Source organism: Neopsephotus bourkii, unplaced genomic scaffold, assembly GCF_033783945.1.
Source record: "Neopsephotus bourkii isolate Nb327-2 ecotype Australia unplaced genomic scaffold, CSIRO-AGI_Nbou_v1 NB_1630, whole genome shotgun sequence".
NCBI classification, from domain to species: Eukaryota; Metazoa; Chordata; class Aves; order Psittaciformes; family Psittacidae; genus Neopsephotus; species Neopsephotus bourkii.
The window spans coordinates 10,272,378-10,300,330 of NW_026902105.1; the positions used below are offsets into that span (position 1 = coordinate 10,272,378).

A 27,953-nucleotide genomic window follows, 5' to 3' on the forward strand; every position below is an offset into this window, starting at 1 on the left:
CTGGGCGGCCTTGGTGTAACTCGCCATAGCCGCCCTACCGCCGCGGCTGACGGGAAGCGGAGTCCCTAGGCCGCCTGCACCGGCGGGAAGCGGAAGCGCTGCTTTGCGAGGGGCGGTGCAAGGGCGGTAGCGCGGGCGGTTTGGAGCGGCTGCGGCTCCGGCTCTGTCCTAGTCCCAGTCCCGCCGAGCCATGGACCGCTACGTCCTGCTGCTGAGCTGGGCGGAGCGGAGGGGCGAGGGAGTGATGACGGCCGGGCCCGGAGCAGGTACTGCCACGGGGGGACGGGGCGGGGGGACGGGGCAGGGGGCCGCGCAGTGTGGGGAACCACTGCCGCGGGCCCAGCGAGCTGGCTTGGGAAGGGCTGTTCTTCACGGTGGCTGCTCCAGTACCTGCGCCCGTGCAGGCTATCCTGGATCCTATCTCCTTAGCACATACCCCTTAAAAGTATGTAATGGCTTAAACCCCCAGAAGTTCAGAGGGTTTGGTGTTCTATTGCGACACTGCTGTATAACTCTGGGGGGCGTTCCTGAGCACTGCTTTAACGAGAGTTTAACAAAGTACAAATCTGTCAGATTTGGGGTTTCTTTTTTGTTTGTTTGATTTGTTGTTGTTTTTTTTTAATTACTAATAATGAGCTAAAGTTTATACTGTAGTTACAAAAAAAAGCAAGAATGTAATTCAGTAATTTTAATATTTTTTTTCAGCTGAGACTGCTGCAGGTGTATATCAGTTCCTGAAAGAAAACTGTAACTCATCTGTAAATGCAGATGTGAGCACATTCCCAGGTAATGTACGGTAAGGTAGTGCAAATGTTATCAAGGAATTGGCCTAGGCATGTTTTATGATCTAGCTGAAACAGATCAGGAACTGAAGAAAACCCAGTTTCAGCAGTGTGTCTGAACCTGCAGGTGGGACTGTGTCTGCTGCTGCTGTTTCTGTGGAGAGCTGAAGTCGTTTCAGAACGTGAGGTGGTAGGAGGCGGCTAAATGGATTGGTCACAAGAAGTGAAAGGTTTTGAAAGGCTGACAAATTTCAATCCAGATTAGCAAGGAAGAATAGGAATGAGTTTGTTTCTCATTTCAGTGGGCAGCTCGATCATAGACTCATAGAATGGTTTGGGTTGAAAGGGACTTGAACAAGTCACGCCCCTGCCATGGGCGGGAGCATCTTCTGCGAGACAAGGTTGCTTCAAGCTCCATCCAGCCTGGCCTTAATATTTTCATTGCTCCTGTGATGGCTTCTATTTTTTCAGTGGAAGCAGTATTTGTTAGCAATTCATAACCTTTTTCTGTGACTATTTGTTAAATAATTTTATAATCTTCAAATAGATTTCCAAAGATCTGCATTAGTACTTTCAGGGGTTGGGTTTTTGGTTGGTTTTTTTTGTTGTTGTTGTTAAAAAAAAGCTTGCTTAATTCTTTAGTTGGTTTGAATATCCAGTGTTGAGCTGTTAAGGCTCATCTTGTCACAGCTAACATATAATTGCGTTTTACATATATATGTAAGTGAGGAAATACAGTGTAGTGGGGAAACCACTATAAGCTGTTAAAATTCATAAAGATGGGAATGTTAAGCATTAAGCTGTTTTCAACATCTGTGCTTTTAATTACATAGAAAAGTTGAGAGATCATCTCATTTTGTGAACTGTGTGAACCACATTTATGAAAGTTGAAATTTATTTCACATATGATACAACCTCTGTAAATGGGGAGCCATATTGCCTGAAATGGAGAAGAGGTCAAAGATTTTCTCTGTTACTAACAGTCAGAGGATTAGAAACAGACACTTGCCAAGACACTTACCTACACCTTAAAATGGTTATGGTTAGAACTTAATTATGATGCTAAAGGAAAGTGGAACTTGGGCACATTAAACTGCTTATGGAGATTCTTTCAACAGAGATGTTTGTTGTAATAGGTAGAATGAATTATTGTGGATTTATTATTTTAAATAGTTGTTTTATCTCTTTGCAGCATGTTCAGTGGCTGGTGTTCCAGGAGTCAAAAAGTGGTATTTTGCAAGACATGTTATATGCGGTTACTATCAGGTAAAACATTTTTTTCCCCAACAGTTTAAGTTCCTCAGCTGTCTTTGGAGCGTATTGAAACTGTGATGTTCCAACTTACTTTTGCATAAATAATTCTTTTTGTTTCATTAGTTCTGTAGTTCTGACTGGGAGGAAATAAATTCTGACACACAGAAAAATGAAGACTCTCTCCAGACAAGTATTGATGAATGCCTGGGAGCCATACAAAATTTTGAGGAAGATAACAATAACAGTAGAGAGTCACTCTCTATGGCTGAGTATGCATATTGTTATTTTTATTGGAAGTATAGTGATCTGACACTTAAATAACCGAAGGGAATAAAGAAAATTTAATAAGTGAAAGTTATTACCAAAGCAAGAGTTAGCTGTGAGCAATCCCCACTGCTACTAAAAATAATTGTTTTGTTTAATATACAATTACAGAATAAATGAACAGTTTTGTAACAACTGAAAATTATATATAGAAAAAGAAGTTTCTTACTAATCCATCTTGAATCTTGCTTCCAGTTTTACTGCAGATTGTTTTGAAGTCATTTACCCTACTTCTGCCTCAGTAAAAGGGGAGATAAGTATATCTCATTGCTTAGGTGTGTTTGTACAGAATTTTAAAGATATAAGATACTTACATCACGTAGTAGTTGTTGATTGTAACTTTTTGATTCTAAATGACTTTATGTTTTGTTTCCAACCATGTTGCTCTTCATTTTCAGTATCTATGATGAAGCTGCAGAAAGTCTGCATCAGTTAGCTGATAAGATCCCTGCCCCAGGTAATCTCTCTTAATCTCAAATGAGATTGTTTTTTTATCTCTTTAGTTATTACTCTGAAATTTCAGCTCGTAAAATTGGAGTCAAATGGAAGAATCCAACAGATGTTGGTTTGTTAGTTGAATTAACTTATATGCTGCTCTTGCAAGTAGTTTAAAGAACTTGAGTGTGATTGGCATTGCCAATCAGCGTACAGAGTAGTTTGTTACTCGTTTCTTTGAAAGGCTGCATTTCAGTAGAGTTTAAGGTGAATTGTTTAAGATGTGCAATTAATTTTTCCATCTGAAATAGCGCCAAAGTAGTACAATACAAAACTCGACATGCAACCATAGAAAGTTTTTATGAAATAAATGGAAGGTATCATCTTGTCACAGCTAACATATAATTGTTTTTCATGTGGGGAAACCACTGTAAGCTGTTAAAATTCATCTTGCATCTGATTTGACAGATGACTGCTTGTAGGTGGAAGCCAAGGAACATGAAAAAACATATTGCATTTGCATTTTATAAACTTGGGATGCATATCATCTTGTATGTTGGGGTTACATAGTGTTGCAGTAGTTGCTTTGGAACAACAAAGGAACTGAGTGCAGAAAGAATGAGAAATAGCAGTTCAGAGGTGTTAAAAGGAGGAAAGTGACATAGTGTGGTTGTATTGGAGACAACTCTGATCTGTGGAATTCAGTGCTGAGTGAGAGAGGAGAAAGGTGCCACTGTATCTGAGTGAATGGCAGAATATTTTGTCCTAATCTAAGAGGAGCAGCAAGAGATGAGCTAAAATGCATGAAAAGTGTTTTAAATCGTGCTAAAGTTGCTTGAAGTTGATCTTTAAGCCCATTTATTCAGTGATGTACTTTTGTATCTTTAAATGACTGAATAATGAGTAATGGTGCTTTGATGCAAATGTAACTGTTTTTACAGGGAGAGCAATGGTTGATGTAATACTGCAGGCTGTTGAACGAGATGGACCCAAGTTAAAAGACTGCTTACCTGCTGTCGGTGCCCTGAAACACCTGAGAGAATGGCACTCTGCAAAAATCACTATTGCAGCAAATGACTCCAAAGGGTATGCCATTTATTCTAGGTCTATAAATGAGGTCACTCTTGTCTTGTGTTAGTGCGTATATCAGTGTCTTGAGTATTTTACATGTATACTTTGAAAATATCTAGGTCTGTATTTTGTTATTGTTTGAGCAGAGGAGTTACTTATGCTGGTTTATTGTGAATACATGCCATAACCAGAGGGGCAGGCAAAAAAGCAGGTCTTCTGAAGTTCCTCTTTCTGCGAGAGCAGAAGGTAAAATGGAAGTGTTGAAGGTCAGCTTGGATAGGGTTTGGGCAACTTGGTCCAGTGGAGGTGTCCCTGTTCATGGCAGGGGGGTTGGAACTAGCTGATCTTGAAGGTCCCTTCCAACCCAAACCATTCTGTGATTCTGTGAAAATGTTTCTCTTTACATTGCTAGTGGCTTCAGTGTGCATACAATGTTTTGAAGTTATACTATGCTGTATAATAACTGGTATTGATAATAGTTTTACAAGTTTTGTAAAATGAATATGTAGCTCTGTATGTAATATGTAATTTCTGTCAAATTGCACTTCATATTAATTTGTAGTACTAAATTCGGTAAAGTTAATTCTTCCTTGCTTTTACAGTAGCTTGCAAAAGATTGCAGACTATCTATCAGCAGACATTGTATCTTCAGATAATGTCATGAGTATCATTGATTCAAAGGAACTCTGGAGAGGAAAGATTCAGATATGGGAAAGAAAGGTAAAATTACTTTTCTCAGTCATGGTTGTTTTTTTTAAAGCATCTGTGTACATCATTTAAAACATGTATTATACAGTATAGTGCATTTTATAATTTAAACCAAATTTGGTTTTGACAGTATAATTCAAAGAGGTAAAGTGAAGTGTAGTCAAGGAGACGCTGGTTGGGGAATGGTGAGGCTGGGTGGGGAAACGACTTGCTTTTTAGCATGATGATAAGTGAGATGAGGGGATCAAGATCTGAATTTCAGAAATCAAGATGCTCTCGTCTAAAATACTTGCCTTATTGCTGCTTGTTCAAAATTAGATTATTTTGTATCTATCAAAAATCATTATCATGTAACTGTAAATCACTAACTGTAAATCATTGTTGCACTCACACGTCTAATGTTTCTGCAAAGACTGATAGCTTCTGATTGTGAAAGACGTTTATGTTTTCTGTATTAAGGTTTTGGATATAGTAGTTGGTTATCTAAGCAATATTTTTACCTAGTTTTACAGATCTGTTGGAAACAAATATAGTACTAACTGTTTAAAATAGTAATACTGACAACTGGCTGAAGATAAATAACTTTTTTGTCTCTTTTGACACATTTGTTGTCTATTTTCCCTTTTTCTAGTTTGGATCAGAAGTTAGTTTTCCAAACTTTTGTATGAAGAGCACTTCAGCAAAGACATTCAGCACTTCACATTTAAGTTCTTGCTTTGCTGTTAAAACAGAGCGACAGCCAAGGAATATTGATGCTTTGCCAGAGGCAAGTATTATTCCTGATATTTCTTTGAGCCTCTAGGATTCATGTTTTACTTTCCTGAGAAAATTAGTAACTGGGGAAACCTTAATCAGAATTGAAAATTAAACATGAAAGTAATGATTGTTTAAGATTGAGGAATACTTCCATAGTTCATGTGTGTTCTCAAACAGGTTCTTAAACTTTCATCTGTTTGTTCTTATAAATGCGAAACCAACTTTTTTTTCAAGTAGAAATTAAGATTGTTCAATCTTAATACTCAAAATATGTAATTTATTTATGAATTTTGTTTTATCCAACATTTTCTATTTCATTTTTAAAGTTTGTTTATTTGTTTTAAATAACTGGTGTTGTTTCATGTTTTCCATGGGAAGCAGAGACTTGATGGGAATGCCAGAATTGTGTTTGTTGATGAAAACAAAAAAGTGTCTTTATGAAAGCCAATACCAGTTAGGAGGTTATTATTTTCATTGTTTAAAAAATATGCATTTTGGATTGCATTTGTCTTCCTGCTAGATAGTATTTCTCTTTGGATTTAGATAGGAGTTACAACCCACTTGATGTACTTGGCTGACATTCTAGAAAGTAATATTTATTAAACAGAATTAAATACCTTACTTATTTTTTTATATATTAATGTTTAATATGGTGGTGTGAAATGTTTATCTCTTTACATTCCTTTATACATCTCTCAGATGTACTTGTAAAGCAAATGCCTCCAACAGAACACTCGAGAGAGTTCCACTGAGATAGCATTGTATACAGTTTTACACATTTTTTGGTTTGCTCTCTTTTCAGGTTTTTCATTACTATGGTCCTGCACTAGAATTTTTACAGATGGTGCTGCTCTCTGACCTACCTTCCTTTTTTATATCGGATCTGGAATTTGAGCTGTATCCTTTTTTGAGGATCTAAACTACTACTGTAGCAGAAAGAAAACAAATCAGGATCTACCTATTCAAGCAATACATGAGGATTGGCAAGAGCTCGTTGTATTCTAGCCTGTCAGCATAGTCACAGTGATTCTTCACAACTTTAATTTTTAAGGTTAAAATTTAAATTACACTGATAATAACCAGCTATTTTTGATACTATTGCACACATACTTTGTGATGATATTTGTGGGAAAAGAGAAATATTTACTGCTGTGTAAGTTTAAATGTTTTTATTGTGTAGGTGCAAAATCTGTAGAAAGGTATAGCAGAGTTTTCTCTTGTGTTATATATGCTGCAGAGATCTCGAGGTGTATTTTGATTGGTTTTATACTTTTGGTGCAAGTCTCAGTGTAACAATAGTACCTTAGGCTGTATTAGCCTGCCAAGATAATGAATTTACAAATGTCTGTTTATGTCCTGCCTATATTAGAGATGCCAGTGGTGTATTTCATCATTCCCTTTGCCTGGAAAGGTGACTTTCATGTATTTTGCGGTATGGGAGTGTCAAATGTTAGACACTTGCAGTCCTTTTTTGACATATGATGGTAACACGGCTTACAAAATATATACAGTTCTTTGTGAAGACAACGTTCCTTAAGCTGTTCTGTTCAGGTGTCTGACAAGAAACGGTATGAAGGAAACATCCATGCTGCTTTTGGACCAGTTTTCTTTCCTCTCTGGGAAGGTAAAATTTTTTATTTAGGCATAGCAGAAAATGAAAGTAGGTATATTGCTCATAAAAGATACAAAAAACAGTATTTTTAAAACTAGTTTCTGTGCAAGCTCTCAGGACAGTTCTATAGCAAATTTGACCTTTAAAGGTGCATGCTGTACAGGTCTGAACAATTTAAAAGCCCACTAAATGGTTTTACCTTAGCTAAGTTACAAACTCCTAAATATATTTTTTAGCAAAAGGCAGGCCTGTGTGCAGTGTACAAAATGTATCTAGCTAGTCCGGAATGGCAGGCTTTTTTATTTTGCACATGAATATTCTGTTTTCCTGTTTTGATTTTGGATAAAAAGTTCTTTAAACATTGTCAGGGCTAATTTTCCACACCACTCTCCCTTCAGAATGATAGTATGGTTATTCACAGCCACAGTATTAGTCTGAATATGTTTTTCCTGAATGTTTACGGTGGTATATGCTTGTTTAGGAAAGGCTTTTTTAGTGTTTATAAAATACATCTATGTAAATCAAAAAAGAACTTGAAATGCAAAAATGCTGGTACAGTTACAATGACTAACTTACATTTTTTATTTACCGTGGAGGTGGTATTCCATTATCAAGCTGTATGTTTCATCTTCAGCTGTTATTTAGCGTTTTAGTAACCTTTTTTCTTCCCCTGCCACTCTGTTACGCTTAGCAGAAAAAGTCCTTTTTCTAATGCTATACCAGATGTACATTTTGGAATAGTTTTATATTAGTATATATACCAATATATGGTGTATGTATACTGGTTTATATTGGTAAATATCCTAAGTAGTTTTCATTTGACCTTTTACAATCTAAGAGCTTGCATTTCTGCTAATTGGGTTTTTTTTAAAGAAATAGACAAAACAATTAAAAAACACATTATCAGGCTACTTTATAAAATCCACACACCTTGAATTGAATGTGTTTTCAAGGTAATGGTTTCTCATAGGCATTCTTTTTCAATCTGTTACTGGAAGCATGATGCATTTGTAGGCTTTTCTTATAGCTGTAGAAGCATTGTTTATTGCTTGAGTATTCAAATACTTAGACATTTTTTTCTGTTAGTGCTTATTGGCGTAAAATTTATGTAAAGACATAAGCATAGTCCACTATCTGATTAACTGAAAAGGTTAATATATAGGGAAGAAAAAAATTACACGTTTTTTGAAGGAATGTAGAGTTGCTGATGCCAGCTATATCTTCAAATTCTCTTTTTGTTCCAGATACTACTCTACAGAATTGCTTTTAGCCAGGTAATTGAAGGACTTGTAATTCATAGCAAATACATTTTTATGTATGAAATAGAAGTTCAGCAGTTACTGATCCTTCAACTGGAGCAAAAAGTAGGAGTATTTTTTACACCTTTGTGTGAGATGCTTTTCCATCTTGATGTGAATAACGGAAGTGTTAAGTAAAGAGGTTTTCCTTCAACTGAGGTACATTTGGAATAGAGCCTAATAGGTAGCTCAAGAATGAAACTTAAACCAGGTTTCGCTAATATTGCATGTATTGCATTTGCTCTCATTATTTAGGTGGGAGCTTTATTTACATTGCCATGTAATGTAAGCAGTGTGGTCATCCCATCCCCTGCTCAGCTCAGTACCAAGAAATGGAAGGAATATATGACTAGGAAACCCAAGGTCATTACTGGTAGGTAAAACAAAGATGACTACAGGTATATTTTGTTGTGTGTATGTCTATATATATTTATATGGTATTTTTTAGTATACATTTATGATGTCCTTGTTTTTTCTTCAATGAAATTAAGTTAGTGATTGTAATCTTCGTTGACACAAAAAGTTTTGATGAGTGTGAGTTCAGCTATGCAGGCTTGTAGGGGGAAATTGTTAAAAACAGCATGGCAAGCTGTAACGAAAAATGCAGCTCCTTTAAACCATTTTTTGTGTCCTATCTGTCAGGTAAAATCCAGCTTCCACACACGTTTCTAAGGTGATTATACAACCATCGGCAAACAGCTTAGCTTCTGCAGATGGAAATCCAGTGTGCTTCACTTGGGTGCTTCTCTTCTCACTTACACATTTCCAGAGGTTCCTCAGTGCACTTGCATTTAATTTCTACCTCTTCCTGGTAAAATACAAAACACCAGGAAATGCTGGATGCCTCTGTTCCCCTGAGAGCCAGTGAGCTAAACTAGTGATTGAGAATGTGCTCCTTCTTCCTTATGAAGCTCTACTGATGGCAACTGACTCTTCTTACACAGTGTGACAGTGCTTAGAAATTCAATTCAGATAGAACAGAATTGGTGCAGATCAAGACTGGCAGGAGTTTCTCAGTCAGATAATATATGTACAGGCACTATACAAGTAGTGACTGTGAGGTTTGTAGGGGCTTGAAAACATCAGGCTAAAAGGAGCTTTGCAATAGCCCACTGCTTAAGGTACTTATCTAGGACAGAATGAGATGTAGTATTTTGCTGCCTTACATGATTTTATTATTAGTATGTTGGTCTAATATATAATTCATGCAGATTCCAAGGAACAATGACTTCTGTTGCCAGCTAGAGATGGCATTTGAGATAAGTATGCAGATGAGGATGTCTAACAGACATCTTTCAGGTTGTGGGATCTTAACACATCTTAATAAGCATTCTTTCAGGCTTTGGGATAGACAGAAAATTGTGATAAGTTAGGAAGACCTGTATAGCAGGGCAAGAATCTTAATTCTATGGAGTGAATGATGGCAGTATACAGATTTTAATGATCTCTGCATGTGCAGAGATTGTGGTTATAGAACTGATCCCAGCAGCAGCATTCATGCTGTACTGGAGAGATACTACTGAAGCAGTTAAATGAGGGCAAGACGGTTTTAAACTAAAAGAGAAGAGATTCAGACTAGATGTGAGGAAGACATCTTTTACAATGAACATGGAACGCGTTGTCCAAGAGGTGGTAGGTGCCCCATCCCTGGAGACATTGAAGGCCAGGCTGGATGTGGTTCTGGGCAACCTGATCTAGTTGAAGATGTCCCTGCTCATTGCAAGAGGGTTGGACTTAGATGACCTTTGAAGGTCCTTTCCAACCCAAACTGCTCTATGATTCTAAGATCCCAAGTGTCTTCAAGATGGTCTTTGTCTTATGCTCCAGTGGAAGAGTTTTGTACAAGTATTAACTGTAATGTTATCAGTAATAAAAAATAGATTCTTATTAGGGCGCTTGAGGAAAATTTAGAATAGGAGGAGAAACATGGCCATTTACAAATATGATTGTTTAGTTGAAAACTACTTATTTTTTTAGTGGTTGCCATTCATCTGACTATAGTAAGGATTTGCAAATCCTTAATCTCTTCTGTGGGAAAGTATAATTCTTTGACTTCATAGTTCACAAATATTAATTAAGATTAAAATGAAAGATAGCATCTCTCCCATGAGAAGTCAGCTTTGAGATGTCAAGATAAACTGGAAAAGGAAAACATTTCAAAAGATTAAGGAAGCGGGGAATGGTACAATAGTGAAAATATGCCTGGAATCTTCTTTTCTTTCTTGTTCTTTTCTTTCTTTTCTTGGGTTTATATATTGAGGTAGTGGGATTTCCCCACTCTTCCCCCTTCCACTTAAACTCTTCAAGAAAGGCTCAAATACTTTATACTTGTTCCAAACAAAAATATGTAATACTAAGAAATATCAAGATCCTCTTAAGTTATTTATTGAGAGAGCACTGCAGGTATCTTGTGAAATCAATTTGGCTTTTAAAAATTAGTACAGCAAAAAGTCTTCATTCTCTAAATTTCTACATCTACCAATGTGCTATAAAATGTTTTTTATGTAACAAGATAGCAAACCCATCCTTTCACCATTACCGTCAATTCCTAAATTAATTTATTTTCAAAAATGCATACTATATGGCAGTGTTTAAAAATAGAATGTGTTTATCTCTCACCCAGGCAATGCACAAGCGTAAAGCAGTGAGTGAAATTCTTCTAATGAATAATGCAGCTTCCTTGGGAAGAGTCTGTACAGTCTTTCCTTTTTCTTCTACGGATGTATGTTCTTCCAGTGAACATTTACCATTATTCAATCCATGTATGCAAAAAATGCCTGTTCTTAACCTATCAAAACAGACTGTTCTGTAATCAGTACATATGTAGCACACTATCTGTCTAACTTCATTATTTTATGGTTAAAATGTAACCTTTCCAGTTAAACTCTTGCCTTTTACTAAGACCAATTGAAGAACTTCTCTTGGTTGGTAGGTAGAGTTCCCAGATGTACTTTATAGCCTGCATTGGAAAGCTGGTCGTTGCTACAGTCACAAGAGTTCAGTGTTGATAACACACTAGCTTTAACCCAGCAGCGTAGTCTATCTTTGCTGCTATAGATCATTGATTTTTGCATGCTCTTCAGTGTGTAACTGTTGAAGGGGTAAGTATCAGCTATAGTTAGTGCGTCTTCTAAAATGTTGTCAGTAACATTTCTCACAGAACTCAAGAAAGCAAGTGAAAGAATCTTGGTGGTGGATGATAGCCTGTTTTAAAGCTGTTTTTCTGAGGGTGTTTTTCACAGTTATGTCCTGATGTTTTTTAAGTTCCAGAAATTGAACTGAAAGGAGAATCTTGCCGATATTACTTCTTGCTACAAGGGAATGGCTCTGGAGGATGTAAAGCAACCTTGATTCATTCAGCTAGCCAGATCAATGGTACAGCCACTCTTGCTGCGGTAAATGGAAAGCTAAACACAAAAGCAGAAGAAACAGAGACAAGTAAGGGTTACTACTTATATGCTTGAGAGTATCTGAATATAAGTGCTGCCAAAATTTTTATGTTCCTTTTATTCATTGCAGTCTGTGTTAAAAGGGGGAAAAGAGAGGAATAGTACACTTTGGATAATCTTTCAGCAATATTTTTCAAATTAATAAAAAATATAAGGACTTATTTATTCACACAATTTATTACTACCATATTTTTTAAATTGGCTGGTTGTAGTCACTCATTTCTCATAACTGTGATTAGTTGTAGTGTTTTAATGTACAGGTGCATCCAAGTAATATGAATGCAAATCAAATTTGCAAAAACTGAAAGTTTAAAAAGTAGGTATTGTTGGTGTAAAGGATGTCCAGCCCATGCCTAAAAGCAAGGCAGTGAGCTGTTGACAAGCCTGTTTAGCTGATGATTTAAAACCCATAAGGCAAGCAGGCAAGTTGAATTTCATGACTACGTCTTCAGTTACTTTGCAGATGTCCATATTACAGAGTGGTTAGAATATGAGCTAGCACTTGTATCAGCTGCTCCACTAGGTAAGAGCGTGTATGTAGGCATTTATCTTAAAGTAGTTGTCGTGTTACAACTACATATGGTAGATAACTCTGCTAATTCCTGTATTTGCTCTCAATAACACTGATAAAGAGCACAGTGACCTGCATCTTATCTGCTTATTTCCTTATTATTGAAATAAATCTGTGTGTGATATGACTGACTACTTACCATTTGTCCTAATTAAAATCCCATTAGTACACTGTCAGAAGACTGAAAGTCCTAGACCAGATGTTGAGACAAAACTTCTTTCTTTCCTGGCATCAAATTGAGGATCTTTTTACCTTCCTTAAATGTTATTTGTGTTAATTGTGTTGGCACTATATTGGTTTAGTACAGAAATTCAAAAATATTGACAGATATCTATTCCAGGCTATCCCCTGATGTTCGGTTGTAATTAATTGCTTTTTGTTGTTGTTTGTTTTTTTCACATGATCAGCTGTATTTGAAAGTCTGGTTGTTTCCAGTGAGTAGGAAATTTGTATCTCTTTTGTGTTTCCTTCTTCTTAAAAGAAGCAATGACTTGGTGTCTCCGAAGAGCTATGAGAGAATCTTAATAATAAATTTCTTCTAATCTGTACAGGCTTTTTTATCGCTGACTTTATCAAGTCTCTGCCAAATTATTGTGGAGAGGAGATTGTACAGAGAGAAAAGAAACTGACTCGTCTCCAGGGGTTTGTCTTGAAGGAATATCTCAGTAAGTAACAGGGAGAACACTGTTAGTATTTAAAAGGTCCTTATTTCAAACTGAATGTGACTGCTTACCTTACAGAAGTGAGCTGATCACTTTGTGAAGAAAAAAAGTGGAGCTTTAAAAAGACACTTTCTATAGTATATCTATGATTGTATGTCAGATAGTGACTTAAATGTTGAGAAAAAGAGAACACTGAACTTTAAAGTTGGTGGGTGTTTGTTACACTAATGCTCTGAATGTTTAATCATAGTTTTGGAATAATTCTGTGGTAATTAACTTTTTCTCTGCTTTATTTTTCTGTTTATGCTTTTTCCTTCCAAACCCCCTTACTGCTGAATGTGCTTTCTACAGAAATAATTCTGGTTTGGGGTTTTCAGGGGCTTTTTATTTTTTCTTGCACAAGTCTGAAACAGCAGAGAGGTATGCATTGGAGACTTGTTACATTTGTCATGATACATTGTTCATGACAATAACTGAAAGGTCATCCTCTGTAGATTTTCATGACTTTGTAGAGAAGTAGGTTTCACTGTCCCTTATTTTTTCCATCTTAAGTCCATTGCTTAAAGAGACTCAATTAAAACGAAAAATGCTTCTGAGAGATTGGTTAGATTATTGAAAATGGCATATTGTGAAGATAAGCATTATTACCAGTAACAGAATACCAGATCAAGAATAATAAGATATCTGATAAAAGTCTTGTCTTCCACCCCCACCACCTTGCATTCATTCTCAGATTACCTTAACCCTGAGTTTGGGGCTTCTTTAGAGCTAGTGTTTCAGTTTGTTTTGAGCAGGTCACCCATTTCTCTTAGGATGAAGACTGAACAGGAGCAGTTGCGATTTGCTAATCATCTTAAATCATATCAGAATTACCTGAAACTTGGTATTCTGACCAAAGATAATGGAACAGGCTATTGGTTGTGTTGGAGCTGCACTCCTTCAACAGCACTAAAAATAGGTGGGTAGGACGCTTTGTAGACTGGAGCTTTTCATATTTAGGTTTAGCAAATCCAGATGTTTGTGTCTGGGGGATTCAAACCTGGATATACTCAGAAATGTGCATACACAGAAATTAAAGGAGGTGATTCTCATGTGGTTTCAACTCTTCTCACTGCAAGGTGTTTTCACTTGCCTATGCAATAGTATAGTGACCAGTTAACTAATTTGTGTTTTTGGATTTTCTTATTTGATTGGTTTTTAGCAAGCTCCAGTTATTCTTTGTTACTTAGCAGGTGCAATAACTTTTCTTTCTTTCTCTTTTCTTTTATAGGGCAAAAGAAATTGACTGAGCAGCCTTCAGTTATTTCTACTGGTGAGCTTAAAAAACTGTTAGAGCTCACAAGAGAATCTTTCTTGGACCTGTGCAACCCTGGTCTTCCTAAGCCTGTTCTACAGAAGGTTGTCGATAAAACTAGGTCATGCATTGTGACTTTTGGTAAGTATTACTATTTAGAAAATACACTGCTTATTCTCTTTCAATGTATTTTCATACCTGTTGCCAAGTTTTTTACTAAAAAGAGGAGAGTCTTTTACCAGAAGAGGGAAAAATAGAAAAGTAAAGTAGCTTTCTAGGTCTTTTTTGTAAACTGAAATTACCCGTGCAATAACTGCTTCCTTTCTTTTCCTTGACAAAAATATACTATGCAGAAAACATTTCTCATCACAGCACCAGACAGATTTTCCTTATATTTATATACATATAGTTACATGTATATAAATATAAGGAAATATATATACATATATGTATATAAATATAATGGGAAATACATATATGAAGGGTTATCTATAAAGAAGTTTATATAAATATATATATCTCTTTAAAGAGTAAGCTGCTTTATTTCTATTAAGGGTTATCCACCATCTGTTTCTTGCAGAACCTGATTTAATGGAGCCAAATCCATTGGAATGGCCAGAAAGACATGTTCTTCAGAATTTGGAAAACTTTGAAAAAAACAAACAAAAAATGAGGTATTGGTTAAATACTGGAGATCTTCTTTGTAGTGGCCATTGAACACCACTGTAGGCAAACTGTAGATGTTGATAGCCATTCTGTAAACTGTTTTCAAATACATTGATAATCTCTCAGAGGAAACATTGCATAAGGCAGAAAGTAAGTTTTTGTGCATTTCCAAAGGCATATCTTCTGGGTATTTAAAGTATCATTGTTTTGATTTGTATTGATAGAACTGAAAATTAGCTAAAAGTAACATAGTTCCAAAATTAAATTGCCAAAATGGAACTACTGGAAAATAATAGCCAGAGTAGAAATACATACAACCCCTTCTTCCCAGGTTTTATTTCATAAGTGTGCTCTAAAATCTTGAAGAAATAACTTTTCTTCAGTAGGATGGTAGAGAATTTGCATCAAATATACTTTATCATGAACATTTGTATAGATGATCCGAAGGAGCAACCTTCTTTGTTTTACTTTGGAAATGCATTTAATTGCTCCCAACTAGCAGTGATTTTCATTTTTAACTACAATGAGATTACTAACAGAAAGATTGAAAAGGAAAATAATCTTAGACTTTTTTTTTTTTTTCTTTTCCTTATTTCAGAGTTGCTATGTTTGCACATTCATCTGAGCAATTGCTGGGACATAAAGATGGCCAAAGGGAGTCATTGACATTGCTTGATGCTAAAGAATTACTGAAATATTTCACACCAGAAGGGCTGCCCATTGGTGATCTTCAACCACTACAAATACCCAAACGGTATGAATTCAGCAGATCAAAACCACACTCAGAATGATGTAGGGGAATATGAACAACAACTGAATGAATGTCTCAGAATGGTCTAACTAGATTAGAGTTCCTAACTTGCAACGTCCTTTCATCACGTGCTTGCCAGTGAAATCAAGTTATGGTTCTCCAGTTGGTCTTGCTACTTAGTTCTGTAAGAATCTGAAATGGCCAGAGATGATGATGTTGGCCCTGTGAATTGAATTAACAAAGTAATCACCTGATGCCAGCAGATCTTTGCCGTGCCTATGCTACAGGCTGTCACCTCCATACTTGTCCATTTCCAAAAGAGTATTTCCAGCAAAGCAGAAGTTACTGTGGCAGAACTTTAATTTTATTGGTGCGATTTCTTTAATTCAGTGGAGGGAAGACAAGGTGGGAAGACAATGTGTAAAAAAGGCAATAGCTGAGCCTATTTCACTGTGTTGTTCTAATGCCATGCTGGTCCAGTATTTCTGTCGATATTCCTAATGTGGTAAATTGCTCTCTAAACGAAGCTTGTCTATTCTGGCTACTTTGCAAGTACTGTGTCTCTGGGTAGGTATTAGTGTATTAACCATTGCTTTTTCAGCAGGAAGATTGATACAGGGAGCTAATGGAGTAATTTGCAGGATCTGAACATCTGTTAGAGTTAAGCCCAACCTGTGTAAGAGTCAGATAAGGTTTGTAGATGCAGAGCCTATGCTGTTTGTGAAGTGTGTCAGAGACTGCTAGATAAGCAATACCATCTTTGCAGACATTGCGTTATATTTGTTGGCCTTTTAAATGTTGAATAATGGAATGTAAAATAGAATTATTAGATACAGCCCTTGATATTTTTTAAAACTTCATTATATTTAATAAATTAAGAGGCCTTGTGAGAGGGAAAGGTTTGTAGGATTTTGGAGACTTCAGTAAAATACTTACTGGAGTTTTGAAGCTAACCTAAAGATGTTCTGAGCAGAGAATTCAAGCAAGTTTTAGATACACAGTGGAGATTGAGAGTTCTCTACAGAATTGTTAGTTAAGGAGTGCAGATGATTTAGAATTTTGGCTATAATGTAAAACATTTTAATTCCAATGAATTGTATAGGAAAGAAGTGACTAATTTTTTGCCTACAAAAATGGTTGGCTTGTTTTACTCCCCGATTTTTCAAAAACCTCCAGAGAATCTTCATAGCATAGAATACTTCGATTCTCTTGAAAAATGGTTTGCACAGTAGATGTGAAAGCACACTGGCCACAGACTCAAAGGTTTTCCTGACCCACAGAAGTTAACAAGTGATTTTATAAGCAACTAGTGAATTAAAGGCATTTTCAATTGTTTTGCATGTTTTAGCTTAAATAGAGGTTTGATAGACTAGAGCTTTGTCTGACTGTCTTTCTAAGTTACCATTTTGCTAAATTCAGTATCACATCTTTCCTGGATGTTTTTCCCAGATTATTTTTCTGGTGGTAATGCAGAGGCAGCCTATGTGAATAAAATTTGAAGCAGTGTGTAATTTTCAGATACTGCTACATCTTGCCTTCATCTCTTTTCTTCTTTGGGAAGATTAAATGGGATGTGACTTTATGGGATATAGCTAGGATCTGGCAACAGTATCTTTCTGACTGTTTTGCTATGGCTTATTCTGTTGAAATACTTTCAAATACATTCCTGTGATTCAGTTGCAGAGAGTTACTAGCTGGAATTCAAACGTCACAGGAGACAAGTGTTAGTTGTGAAGCCTGGGCGACAGTTAGCTTTGACAACAACTTGAAGCTAAAGGGAAGGAATTCACTGATTATACCACTGAGTTGAGAAATGGGAGGTCAGTTTCTGGTTCTTCTTAGGTGTCCCATTGTGAAATGGGTGTGATAGTTGTGGTGATAGTTGCCTGGTTTTACTGATAAAGTATTTGGAACAGTGACGTCTAAACTGTTTGAAATGTCTAAAAGCTTCTGTAATAATAATAGCACAGTAGGTATTATTTAGTTGAACTTAAATTTGCACTTCATTAAAGCTTTAATATTCCTTTGATACTGTACCCCAGGGCTTAGCTACAACACATGCTGTTTTGGTCTTCCTATGGCAAGGTATTTGTTTATGACTTCTGGAAATATAATTTATCCTGACTGTAATTAGTTAAAATAGATCTGTATTTTTTTCCTTTCAGTGAAAAGACATTTTTTTTGACACCAGAGCTTACTCCTCGGAAACTCAGAGGTTTGCCTTTTGAAAAAGCAACTGGGTGCCATTATCATGGACTTGAGTAAGTTTTCTTCCTTCAGCTTCTTTTCCCAAAATTATTTTTCATCTTCCAGTCATGGTATAATTGGAAACATTTCAAGTGACATGAACACTAATTATGGAAAACTTTATGTATCCTTTTCCTTCACTGGAACAACTTTGCCCGTGACATCTCTCCTTTCTTACCTTTATTTTGTTCACTAGTTTAAATTGTGACACTCATGTCTTGATGGTAATGTAAAAGCACTTAAGGCTGGGTTTTTTTTAAAGCTGTACTGCCATAGCTATTCACAGGGTCTCTGGAAATTTTAATTCATAATCAGAAGTGGCATTTAGAAGAGGGTTCATTAGTGCATACCAAGTCTCTGGGGCTGCACACAAGTGAACGACATATGTAGTTTCTACTTTGATATTAAATTGTAGTCACTTTCAGACTGATAATCACAAAGTTCATGAGACCTGTTGTTAAGCTACCTATGTGTTTGGAAAACCTGAAAAAACACCAGCAGGCAAGTGTTAGTGGAAGCTTCAAAAGGATCAATACCATTAAGATTGTATTTAGTTCCAGACAGACAGCATTAGTTATTTACAAAGCTTCAGATAGGCCAACATCATCATGTAGCTGTATAAAAATGATTTAGAAAAATTATAAATGTCATTGAGGAGAAGAGGAAAAGGACGTACACAAACTCTATACTAGATAATTCAACATAACTCTTCTGTGTAGACGGACTCTTAGTCTTAGCACAGCAATGGCAGTTTTAGTCTTCCTGCAAATTTCTTCTACCTCCTAAAATTGCATTTTCAGATTATCATAATGTGATTAATGATACTACGGGATTTTTTTTCCCATTCAGATGCTGGTAACCTTGGAGCCTGTTAGCCTTTTAAAGTTTGCAACAAAAGACATAGAAAGGCAAGTGGGTATATAGGAGAAATGCAGATTTGTCCTGCCATGTGTGGGAAGAAAGCACTTGGCTGTTGTCTTTTGGGATGTGGTAGGTAGCTTGTTGACCTGCCTACCCTCAGCAGGGATTGTGTGTGGAGATTCAAATTAGGCACAGCAAAACTTGTGTTGCCTCTTTCCATGGCAAAATATGACAGGTAGAGACCACAGCAGGGCCTGAATGTTGTGGAGAGCAGGGAAACCCTGACATATTGATGTTACAAGGGGCGTGTGCTAGCAGTAAGGGAGGGAGGCAGTAGAGTGAGATGACAGAAACTAGTGTGAAAGGGAGGAACCCATGATTAAAACAAATTTCTCATGTAACGAACCTGTGCCAAACACTTGAATCCTGTGTTGCAAAAAGAAAGTAATTGCTGTTAAAGCAGAGTGAGTAAAACGGCAATTTAAGTTTGAAAGACAAAAACATTTTTATCTTTGTAGGGGATGTGATTACGCAGGGGACTGAGAATAGAAATAAGGGAAATTAAATACCTTGGAATTTGTGAGTTTAGAGAATCTACTCTTATCAGATAATGAATTTATTTCTAGTGGAAAGTCTTACTCAGCTGTAGAAGTGGATTCAGTGGGTTGCCATTAGAAAAGTGATTTTCTTCCTGAATATGAAAATGCTATGAAGAAAGTGGAAAAATCAGAACCAGCAATCTAACATGACTCTGTGGTAAGGGGTAAAAGCAAAGAATATGTCTAGAATTTCTAAGAGTAGGAAACATTCCCAAGTAGTTTGGAGGATGGGCTTGAGAGATAGCTCACATTGCTCAGAATGCCTGTTAAGAAAAGGATGGGATAGTACTGGATAATAGGTTGTCTTTCCCTGCAGTAGAGATAGTGGAAGTTACTGGGCAATGAGGTATTGGTCTTCTGCAAAGAATCTTGGAAATCATTTACACAAGATAAAATTCAGTTGAGATGCATTTTGCATTGTTGTAGTCTCATGAGTATGTTTTACATTTGTTCTTTTGCAGCTCCACCATATTTAATGCAGTTTCATTTGTTTTGGCTGATTAAACCACTTTTTCTTTGTAATCAATAGGAAGCTTGTTCAGTGACACTTCTGTATTTTTAGCATTGAAAAAATGTGAATCTCTCATATACCAGTGCTTATCTCAGAGAAAGCTAAAGGGTGCATTTCCAGAGAGTGCGGTTAGCAAAGAATCTGTACTAAACAGCATTTCAAACACTTACCATGCCCTGTCTTCCTTATACTTACACTCAATTAATCCACTCTCACAGCAACCTAGTTTTTGGCACAGCCTGGCTTTCCCTAAAATTATGTCAGTCTCATTGCATTTTTTGATTCCTGGAGACTTGTAACTTGCCAATTACATATATTGTACTACAGGATGTTTTCTTCAGATATTTTGCTGCGTGATTCTCTTATGGTATAGGCACTCAAGAAATCTTGGAGTGGTTTTTTTTGTTTGTTTGTTTAATTAGTTTTTTTACACTAGGAATGTTACATTCTTACAGGAAGAAATGGAGGCATATTCTATGATCATATTATCATATTAAAGCGTATCACTTTATATGCAATAACCTGATATTTTGGGGGTCTCGGAGTTTTGGTAGATGCTTTGCAAGGTCTGAGATCTGAAGATACTGTATCAGTTGTGGTGTGCTGGGCTCATCCTGCATTTGGGTTCAGAGCTGTCCTCATTGCTGTTTTCTTGGAACTTCACACTGGTTAGCATGTTAACAGGGGTAACATCTATTAAGTATGGACTGAATATGAAAACTAGTAAAACCTAAAATAGACTGATGATACAGATGTAAAACAGAGGTGACTATAAGAAGCAAAAAAAAAAAATAAATCTATCATCGGCATCCTAATCCAACACTTACTGTTCAAATAAAATATTCTACCAATGTCCATGGAAATCTTATATGTAAGACCACAGGGTAAAGACTTAAAGTAATATATGATTCAGCTTCTTCATTGGAGTTAGTCTTAACTATAGCTAAATCCATCAGGCAGGTGTTAATTTACTGGCTGGTTTAAGGTATCTTTCAGAACAATACATGAGTCCAAACACAAAAACTTTGGAGCTTATATGATGGTCAGAAGTAAGTTTTCTTTCTTTTTTTTTTTTTTTTCAGATTGTAATGAAGCAGAAAGTTTCTCTCACATATTTCTTACCAATTTCAATTTTAGATACTGTCTAGATAACAGAAGAGCCTTAGAGAGAGATGTGGGGTACGCTGAACTTCAAACTCGTCTTATTCGCTATGAAACTCAGACTACTTGCACCAAAGAGTGCTGCCCTGTGCCAGCTGTCTTGAGTCCTCTTGCATCTCCTGCAGTCTTATCAGAGCCTGGAAGTGTCCCTGATGGAGAGTCTTTACAAAGCGAACTCAAAACAGAGGCTTCAAGGGTAAAACGCAGATCAAAAGACTTGGATTGCTTTTATCCCAAGAAAAGGTAAAACACTGAATAAAATAAATCTTTAGCATGAAATACTTCAGTAGTTTCTTGTGAAATATGTCTTTTCTTCCATCTTGAAATGTTTTTAGTGAAGCTATCTAGACAGATGTTCTAGTTGTTTAAGCCTCTTCTGTAGGTTTGGTTTTCTTCCTCAAGTGTGACCTCTAATTGATAGCATTAAATTAATCAAAACTATAAAGCACAGGCAGCTTTTAAAGAGATTTGGGGTTGTATCTTGCAAAGTCTCAAGTGCCTTTGAAAAGACGACAGCCTCATCTAGGAGCAAAACTGTCAGTGCTGTTGCAGTGCAAATAAACAACTGAAGGTTTAGAAAGCTAAGCACTGTATAAACAGAATAATTGACTTTCTAATCTAAAGGACTGCTGGTGTAAGATGACCTACCAAAACTCAAGCTTTTTCTCAGCCTTGTTTATTAAAGTCTTTTCTGGAAGCTTAGTTTTTAAGACTTCCCTTTGTACCTTGTCCTTGCTCTGAAGTTGCAAACACTTTGCATCAATAAAAAATAACTGCTATGTAACACTACTTCTGAATTAATGGGTGGGTGTCAGGCTAGGCTTTTTTCGGTGATATCCAGTGATAGGACAAGGGGCAGTGGGTGTAAACTGGAACATAGAAGGTTCCACAATAATATCAGGAAGAACTTCTTTACTGTGAGAGTGACAGAGCACTGGAACAGGTTTCCCAGGGGGGTTGTGGAGTCTCCCACATTGGAGATATTCAAGGCCCGCCTGGACAAGTTCCTGTGTGATGTACTCTAGGTTACCCTGCTCTTGCAGGGGGGTTGGACCAGATGATCTCTTGAGGTCCCTTCCAACCCTTGGGATTCTGGGATTCTGTGATTTCTTCCTTCTTTCCAGTTAGATAGCCTTTGCAGTCTAATGCCAATAAACCTCTGACAGAGGCATGGTTTTAGGAATATCCTTTTGTAGCTTAGTGAATAGTTACGAGAGCAGATGGGATTGTACTTAGCACTTTGTAAATTGGAGTTTTGGAATTGCTAATGCTCTTGCAGTTGAAGGACCAAGCATTACCGTGTTCCAGTAGAATTATAATGCCCAACTTCCCATAGTTAAAGATGAGTTGTGGCATTCCTGTAGGGCCAAAATAAATTAAGAGTTTCAGGAAGTTTTATCCTGATCCTTATTCAGAGACTAATTCTGCTCTTCCTAACTGTGTAGATGAAGGGTCTGTATGCAAAACTCCCCCTTCTTCCAAAGAGTTTATCTTCTTAGTTGTCTTGTTTCTTCAGTTTCTTTCTAGGCTTTTTTAAGTGGAGGTACAATGGGTCTATTTATCAGAGACCAAACCAGTCAGTGAAGTATTCTTCTAACACAAAAAATCTTTCATAACAGAATCCTGGCTGCTGTTTTCAGATGCTGTTTGCAAGAATGTGCGGTACTTAATTCTTGCAGCAGCAGCCTCTATAACAGAAGCAAAGGCTCCGAAAGAGTCAGAACAAAATCTAAAAGTTCTTTTACTTTTCTGTTTTGTTTCCTTTCCAGGCTGACCAAATCGGAGAGCACAGATTCCCTCCTCTCTCAGGCCAGTGGAAGTAGTGGGAGTCACTCTGCAGTTGCTGTAACGAGGAGGCGCTCTGAAAGATCAGCTTCTTTAGCTTCAGTGCCATTGAAACAGCCTGGTCAGCCCCACAGAGCAGCCATTAAGGCTGGCTCAGCTAGTCACATAAGTGCAATGGAATCTGAGACTCCAAAGCCAGCTAAGGAATCTAGATCCCAGAAACATACAAGGGTAAGGAGCTACGCTGTTTGCTTTGTGAAAAATCATCTACTTAACTTCTTTCCATGTGACTTGATTTTTTTACATTTTTTTCAACCAAACTGTCTTCATCTCTATTTGTTATTATTGAATTTCATTCTGTTCACTTGTGTAAGCAAATCCTGAAGGCACTGATGAGAATTCTGCTGAAGTAAGGAGTGAAAGAGTATGTAAGGAATATTATGTCATGCCTGGGGAGTTAAGGCTGAGAGAGATAGCAACTAGGAATAAAAAAAGGTGGGAATGGATGTAAATGAATAAGATTTTTGAAATGTATAAAATTAATATAAAACCTAAAGGCAGCTGGAAGGGTCAAAGCATTGTAAAGAACAGACTACTCTGGGAATAAAAAATATTCCAATAGTGCTACAAGACCATTAACTGAGATGATTAAACATTGTTGCACCAATGTATTTAAATGTTAATAGCTCTCTATATAAGGAATGCCACTTTTAAAATACTGTACACAAAACTGTGTCTGGCTTGGTGATGCTTATTTTAAATCAATACCAGGGTGCTATAGAGGACACTACATGAATGTTGATGTTGTACTTTCAAAGGCAAGTTGGGATGACCCAAGTAAGTGCAATTGGTTTGATTCAGTCAGACCTACAGCAAAGTTTAAACATCTCTGATACAAAGAATTTGAGAGTAAATTTTCTAATCTGATTGTACTGTCTGTTTTATTCTTTTATTTTAATATGGATGTGGCAAACAAGGGAATATCAATGTAAAGAAAAAATTTATATTTATACTTATATACATATATGTATATAGATATAGTATTTTGGACAGGAGAAAGCCCAAGCCATTATCAGTTATTTTTTTTCCTGTGCTCCAAACCCCATGTGAATATTCACTAATCCTTTATATTGCTATGACATGTGAACATTTCCTTGATTTTTGCGATGAAAGAAGTGGAAATAGATTGCTAAATAACTCTGCCTGATTTGGTCAATGGGTTGACAGCATTGGCCTGTGGAGTAAAGACAAGAGGCAAGATCAAAAAAGATCAGGTGTTCTATTTTTTATTTCTCTTCCCAATTTTTCATGCCGATAATTGGGATGAACTTTTGATTGTGTTTCTCTTGTTTCCAAGATGCTGAAGGAGGTGGTTGCTAAGACTCTTCAAAAACATGGAGTTGCAGAGGATCACAAGTGCTTTGCCTCATGCAGCCAGCGTCTTTTTGAGATATCAAAGTTCTACTTAAAGGTAGACACATTCTTAAGGTTCTTTGTTAAGTGAATGTATTCCTGAATAAAGCTTGAGATTACTGTGGGATATTCAGACTTGATTAAGATGATACTTCTTAGTGGTGTGTTAGTAGTGTGTGGAGTGTGGATGAACCTTTGGACTTCTTGTCAAGTGAAAAAAAACAGTCTTACAGTGTATTTTGATGTTATTTTTCAACTATTATGCAGTAGTTTTTACATGAGATAAAACGTTGGAGCAATGGACTGTTAGGTAAGCTTGTGCTTATACTGCATTGCTTCCTTAGCTGTTGTAGCTATCTCCCAGCCATAGCTGTGACAGCTCAGCTGTCCCTTCTTCTGAGACTATTAGCTTAAACAACTGACTCACAAGCTCAAGTTCCCTCACACGCTCACAAAAGTCTTTATAAATGCACTGTAAATGTATACAGCTATCTAACACATACAGAGTTGGCAGAACCCTGTAGAATTGTATCAATCTCATTTTTAGTTGGAGATGAGAATTATTTCCCCAATAGTTCTACGTGCTTGAGCCCATGTTACATAGTCTGGGCACAAAATCAAGTTAAATTACAGTACAGGGTGTTTAAAAGTCATTGCTCATAAGTTGAGCTGCTGTTTCTGATCATTTGCATGTCTATAGTATTGTATGTCTATAGTCTACCACTCTTTGTGAAGTAATGCTGTTTAGTCAACTTCAGTAAAGTTGTCGTTGAAGAGGGCTGAATGCTTACTCAAACCGTTAGAACATCTTGCTGATGAGCACCAGCTTCTTAAATAATTAGAATGCAGTTGCTGGACGTTCTGTAAGCACTCCCAAAATCTCCCTCACGTATGCCCTGAAGGAAGATCTTCTAATCCCAAGTCAGAAGCTGTTTGTAGGGAAGAGCAAGTAGGGCAAATCAGATGGGTTCACAGTTCTGTTTCAAGTAGTAAAGCAGAAGGAAGAGTACTGCAGTGATCCTGTCCTTCAGGAAGCTTATCTGAAGAGAGGTGTAGCAGGATTTTGTTCTCCTGAACTGTCCTGTAGCCCCAAGTGTGTAGGAGCTCTTTGAATCCTTTTCTGTGCTATGTACTTCAGAAGCATGGTATCATAGGTATAATTTTTTTTTTGGAAACAAGTAGTAAATTTATTTTCTTAGCTTTCCTTTCTCTATCAGCAAAGAGATGTGCTTGCTTTTCTTAAGAGAGTGGATTAGGTTGAGCTAATTGGACAGCAAAGGAGACAAGCCATTCTATGTTTTTTGTTTCTTGCACTTTCTTTCCTGACATCCTCTTTGTTCTTTAACAGAACCCTGTAGTGCAGTCTGGGCACACAGGTAATTTTATATAGAAATATGATTTCAATCAAGACTAAGAAATTTTAATATCATTTAAGAGAAATAAGAAAAATTCTGGAAGTGTGTGGAAGGTTAGGAAGGCTCAACCACGTGTTTGAGTATTGGGTTTGGACTGCTTTAAGGAAAGTTTCAAGCCATTGGAATAGATTCAGTTATTTCTTTTTGGTTTTCTTTTTCTTTGTTTTTTTTTCTTTTTTTTTTTTTAAGAAAAGAAGTCAAAGAACTCTTCTGTGGTTCTGAAAAAGTTGATAAAAGGGTAAACACCCTCCTGGTTATTAGGGCTCTTGTAACTCAAATAAGCGTTTGCTGTGGCTTTGTGTTTCCTATTCAGGATCTTAAAACTTCTAGAGGACTTCTGGATGAAATGAAGAAAACAGCAAATAACAATGCTAAACAGGTAAGACCATTGGGTTTTTTTTGTTCCTGTAACTAGGCAAGGCTAAATGCGGCTGCGGCAGCTTGGCTGGAGGATGGTTTAGGCAACATTTTTAAGAGATTAAAAGATACTTTCCTTTCTGGGTCTCGTTTCACACTTATGATCTTGCAAAAACTTTCAATCAGTAATCCCATGGCAAAATTTTCAGTTGCATATATTCAGGTTTTAGATGATGATCTACTTATAGCTGCCAATGTGATGTGCACAGTGATAAATGGAAATGAAGGCAATAAATGTTTCCACATCACTGGAAAAAAAATAAGAGATTTTTCTTCATTTGAGAGAAGCCTGGGTCATTAGGGAATTCTTCTTCCCTTGTGCTGAAGGAAGTAACATTTCTTTTCAAAGGATAGGAAGCAATAAAAGGACCTGTAAAAGGAAATAAATTTCTTAAAAGAAGCAGTAAAAATTAGTAATTTTAAGCTTGGGAATAGCTGTAAGCACGAGGGAGATTACATGGGCTTATTTGTGTGTAAGGTGGGATTTATGTGAACAGTAGCACAGAGGAAAGGATGGGAGTAAACTCCTCCAGAAATTAAGTTAACTCTTTGATTTAAAGTCTGAAATGCCTCCATGATATAAAAAAAAGAAAAATATATCATGCATATTTACAGTACAGTTTTCAAAATAATAAATTAAATGGAAGGATTTGGTCTGGGGCAGTTAAATAATAAAACACAAATTTCTCGAGGAGTACTTCTAGATCCTCACAGAATTATTTGATGAGAGCCGTGTTTATGGTGTTCTGTACTGCTGTGCTGCCTCACTGCTTCTTAACCACCATCTTTGTCTGGGGAGGCAGTAGTTTCCTGTGTGTTTGCTGTTGGCAAGAGAGGCATTAAAATTGGTGATCTCTTAAGCTGCCCACCTCTGCCTGTGTTAAGAGAACTCTTCAAAAGTACCTTACATGAAATGTAATTGCCCAGGTCTGAACAGCCACCGTGTTTGGGAAACAGCAGTAATAACGGCAGTAGACACAGCAGAGAACAAATCGTCCTTTAGACTTTCTTCTATGGCGTTGAGAATTTTTTTGGGGGAGCTGTTGAGTCTTGTGTGTGCACCTTGTGGCCAGCACATGGAGAGAGTGGGCTCAATACAAGGGATCTAAAAATGCCTTTTTCTAAAGACAAAGCATTGTGTAAAATTAAATACAGTTCTTGTATCTCTCAGTTTAATGAAACATTTTCTCCCTTGAATGGATTACTTTTAAATCCTGTTCAGTAAATACTACACAGATGGTGATAAGGAATTGCTTAAGTGTATGGGATGTTCTTATGTAACTTCAGTCTTGAAAACAACATAAATCCTTTGTTTTCTCATTCTCCCAGGTGATTGAGTGGGTTTTGGAGAAGAGTGGCAAGTAGAGGTGCTGTGTGGATGCTACTCACACCATCCTAGAAAGTGCAGAGATGGAGCATGCCCATCTGTGAGAAAGGCATTAAACTGCTTCACACACACACGTACCTACACACCATGAGGACTTTGGTCAGAGTACTTACAGAGGAACAATAGCAAGTTTTGAAAATTTTATACTAAAAGTTTTAGTTTTTTAAATAATTTCAAATGAAAAAGTTTTTATTTTATATGCATATTTATTGTTTCATTGTTAAAAGGAATCTAGCTTGGCTTGGTTTGATATAGCTTTGTATGGTTTTTAACTGGTATATTTGGTTTTTATGTGAATAAAACCTCCACCAGATTTAATATCAAAACTACTTTACCTTTTTGCATAAAGTACTTTATTTATTACTATTTGCTGTTTATAAACAGCTGTTTACAGTATCGACCATTGGTATTTTATCGAATAAGTAAGAACACTTCCTATGCTGCAAGTGCAAGAAGTTTCTTTCGAAACGTTGCAAATTTCCATTAAAGAAAGGATCATTGTTCCTACAACCTGAATTTCTGGC

The 27,953-nt window shown here is 36.7% G+C and overlaps 2 protein-coding genes across 2 annotated transcripts in view; one reads left to right on the forward strand and one right to left on the reverse strand.

The window, feature by feature from the left end:
• MRPL13 (mitochondrial ribosomal protein L13) overlaps positions 1–149 on the reverse strand; it is a 35,960-nt gene extending 35,811 nt beyond the window's left edge. The window contains exon 1 of the mRNA XM_061373463.1: positions 1–149. Within this exon, the coding sequence (XP_061229447.1) occupies positions 1–27 (27 nt within the window). The 5' untranslated portion in view covers positions 28–149.
• MTBP (MDM2 binding protein) lies at positions 83–27,933 on the forward strand. Its single transcript, XM_061373465.1, has 22 exons — positions 83–266; positions 706–786; positions 1,975–2,048; positions 2,160–2,305; positions 2,759–2,817; positions 3,737–3,881; positions 4,469–4,586; positions 5,206–5,340; positions 6,133–6,227; positions 6,882–6,954; positions 8,496–8,613; positions 11,505–11,678; positions 12,812–12,925; positions 14,193–14,357; positions 14,797–14,890; positions 15,481–15,636; positions 17,799–17,894; positions 20,989–21,255; positions 22,782–23,028; positions 24,155–24,268; positions 25,939–26,004; positions 27,372–27,933. Exons 1-22 carry the CDS (start codon positions 191–193, stop codon positions 27,405–27,407), a joined length of 2,649 nt encoding a protein of 882 aa, XP_061229449.1. The 5' UTR covers positions 83–190; the 3' UTR covers positions 27,408–27,933.
• Positions 27,934–27,953: the final 20 nt, after the last annotated feature.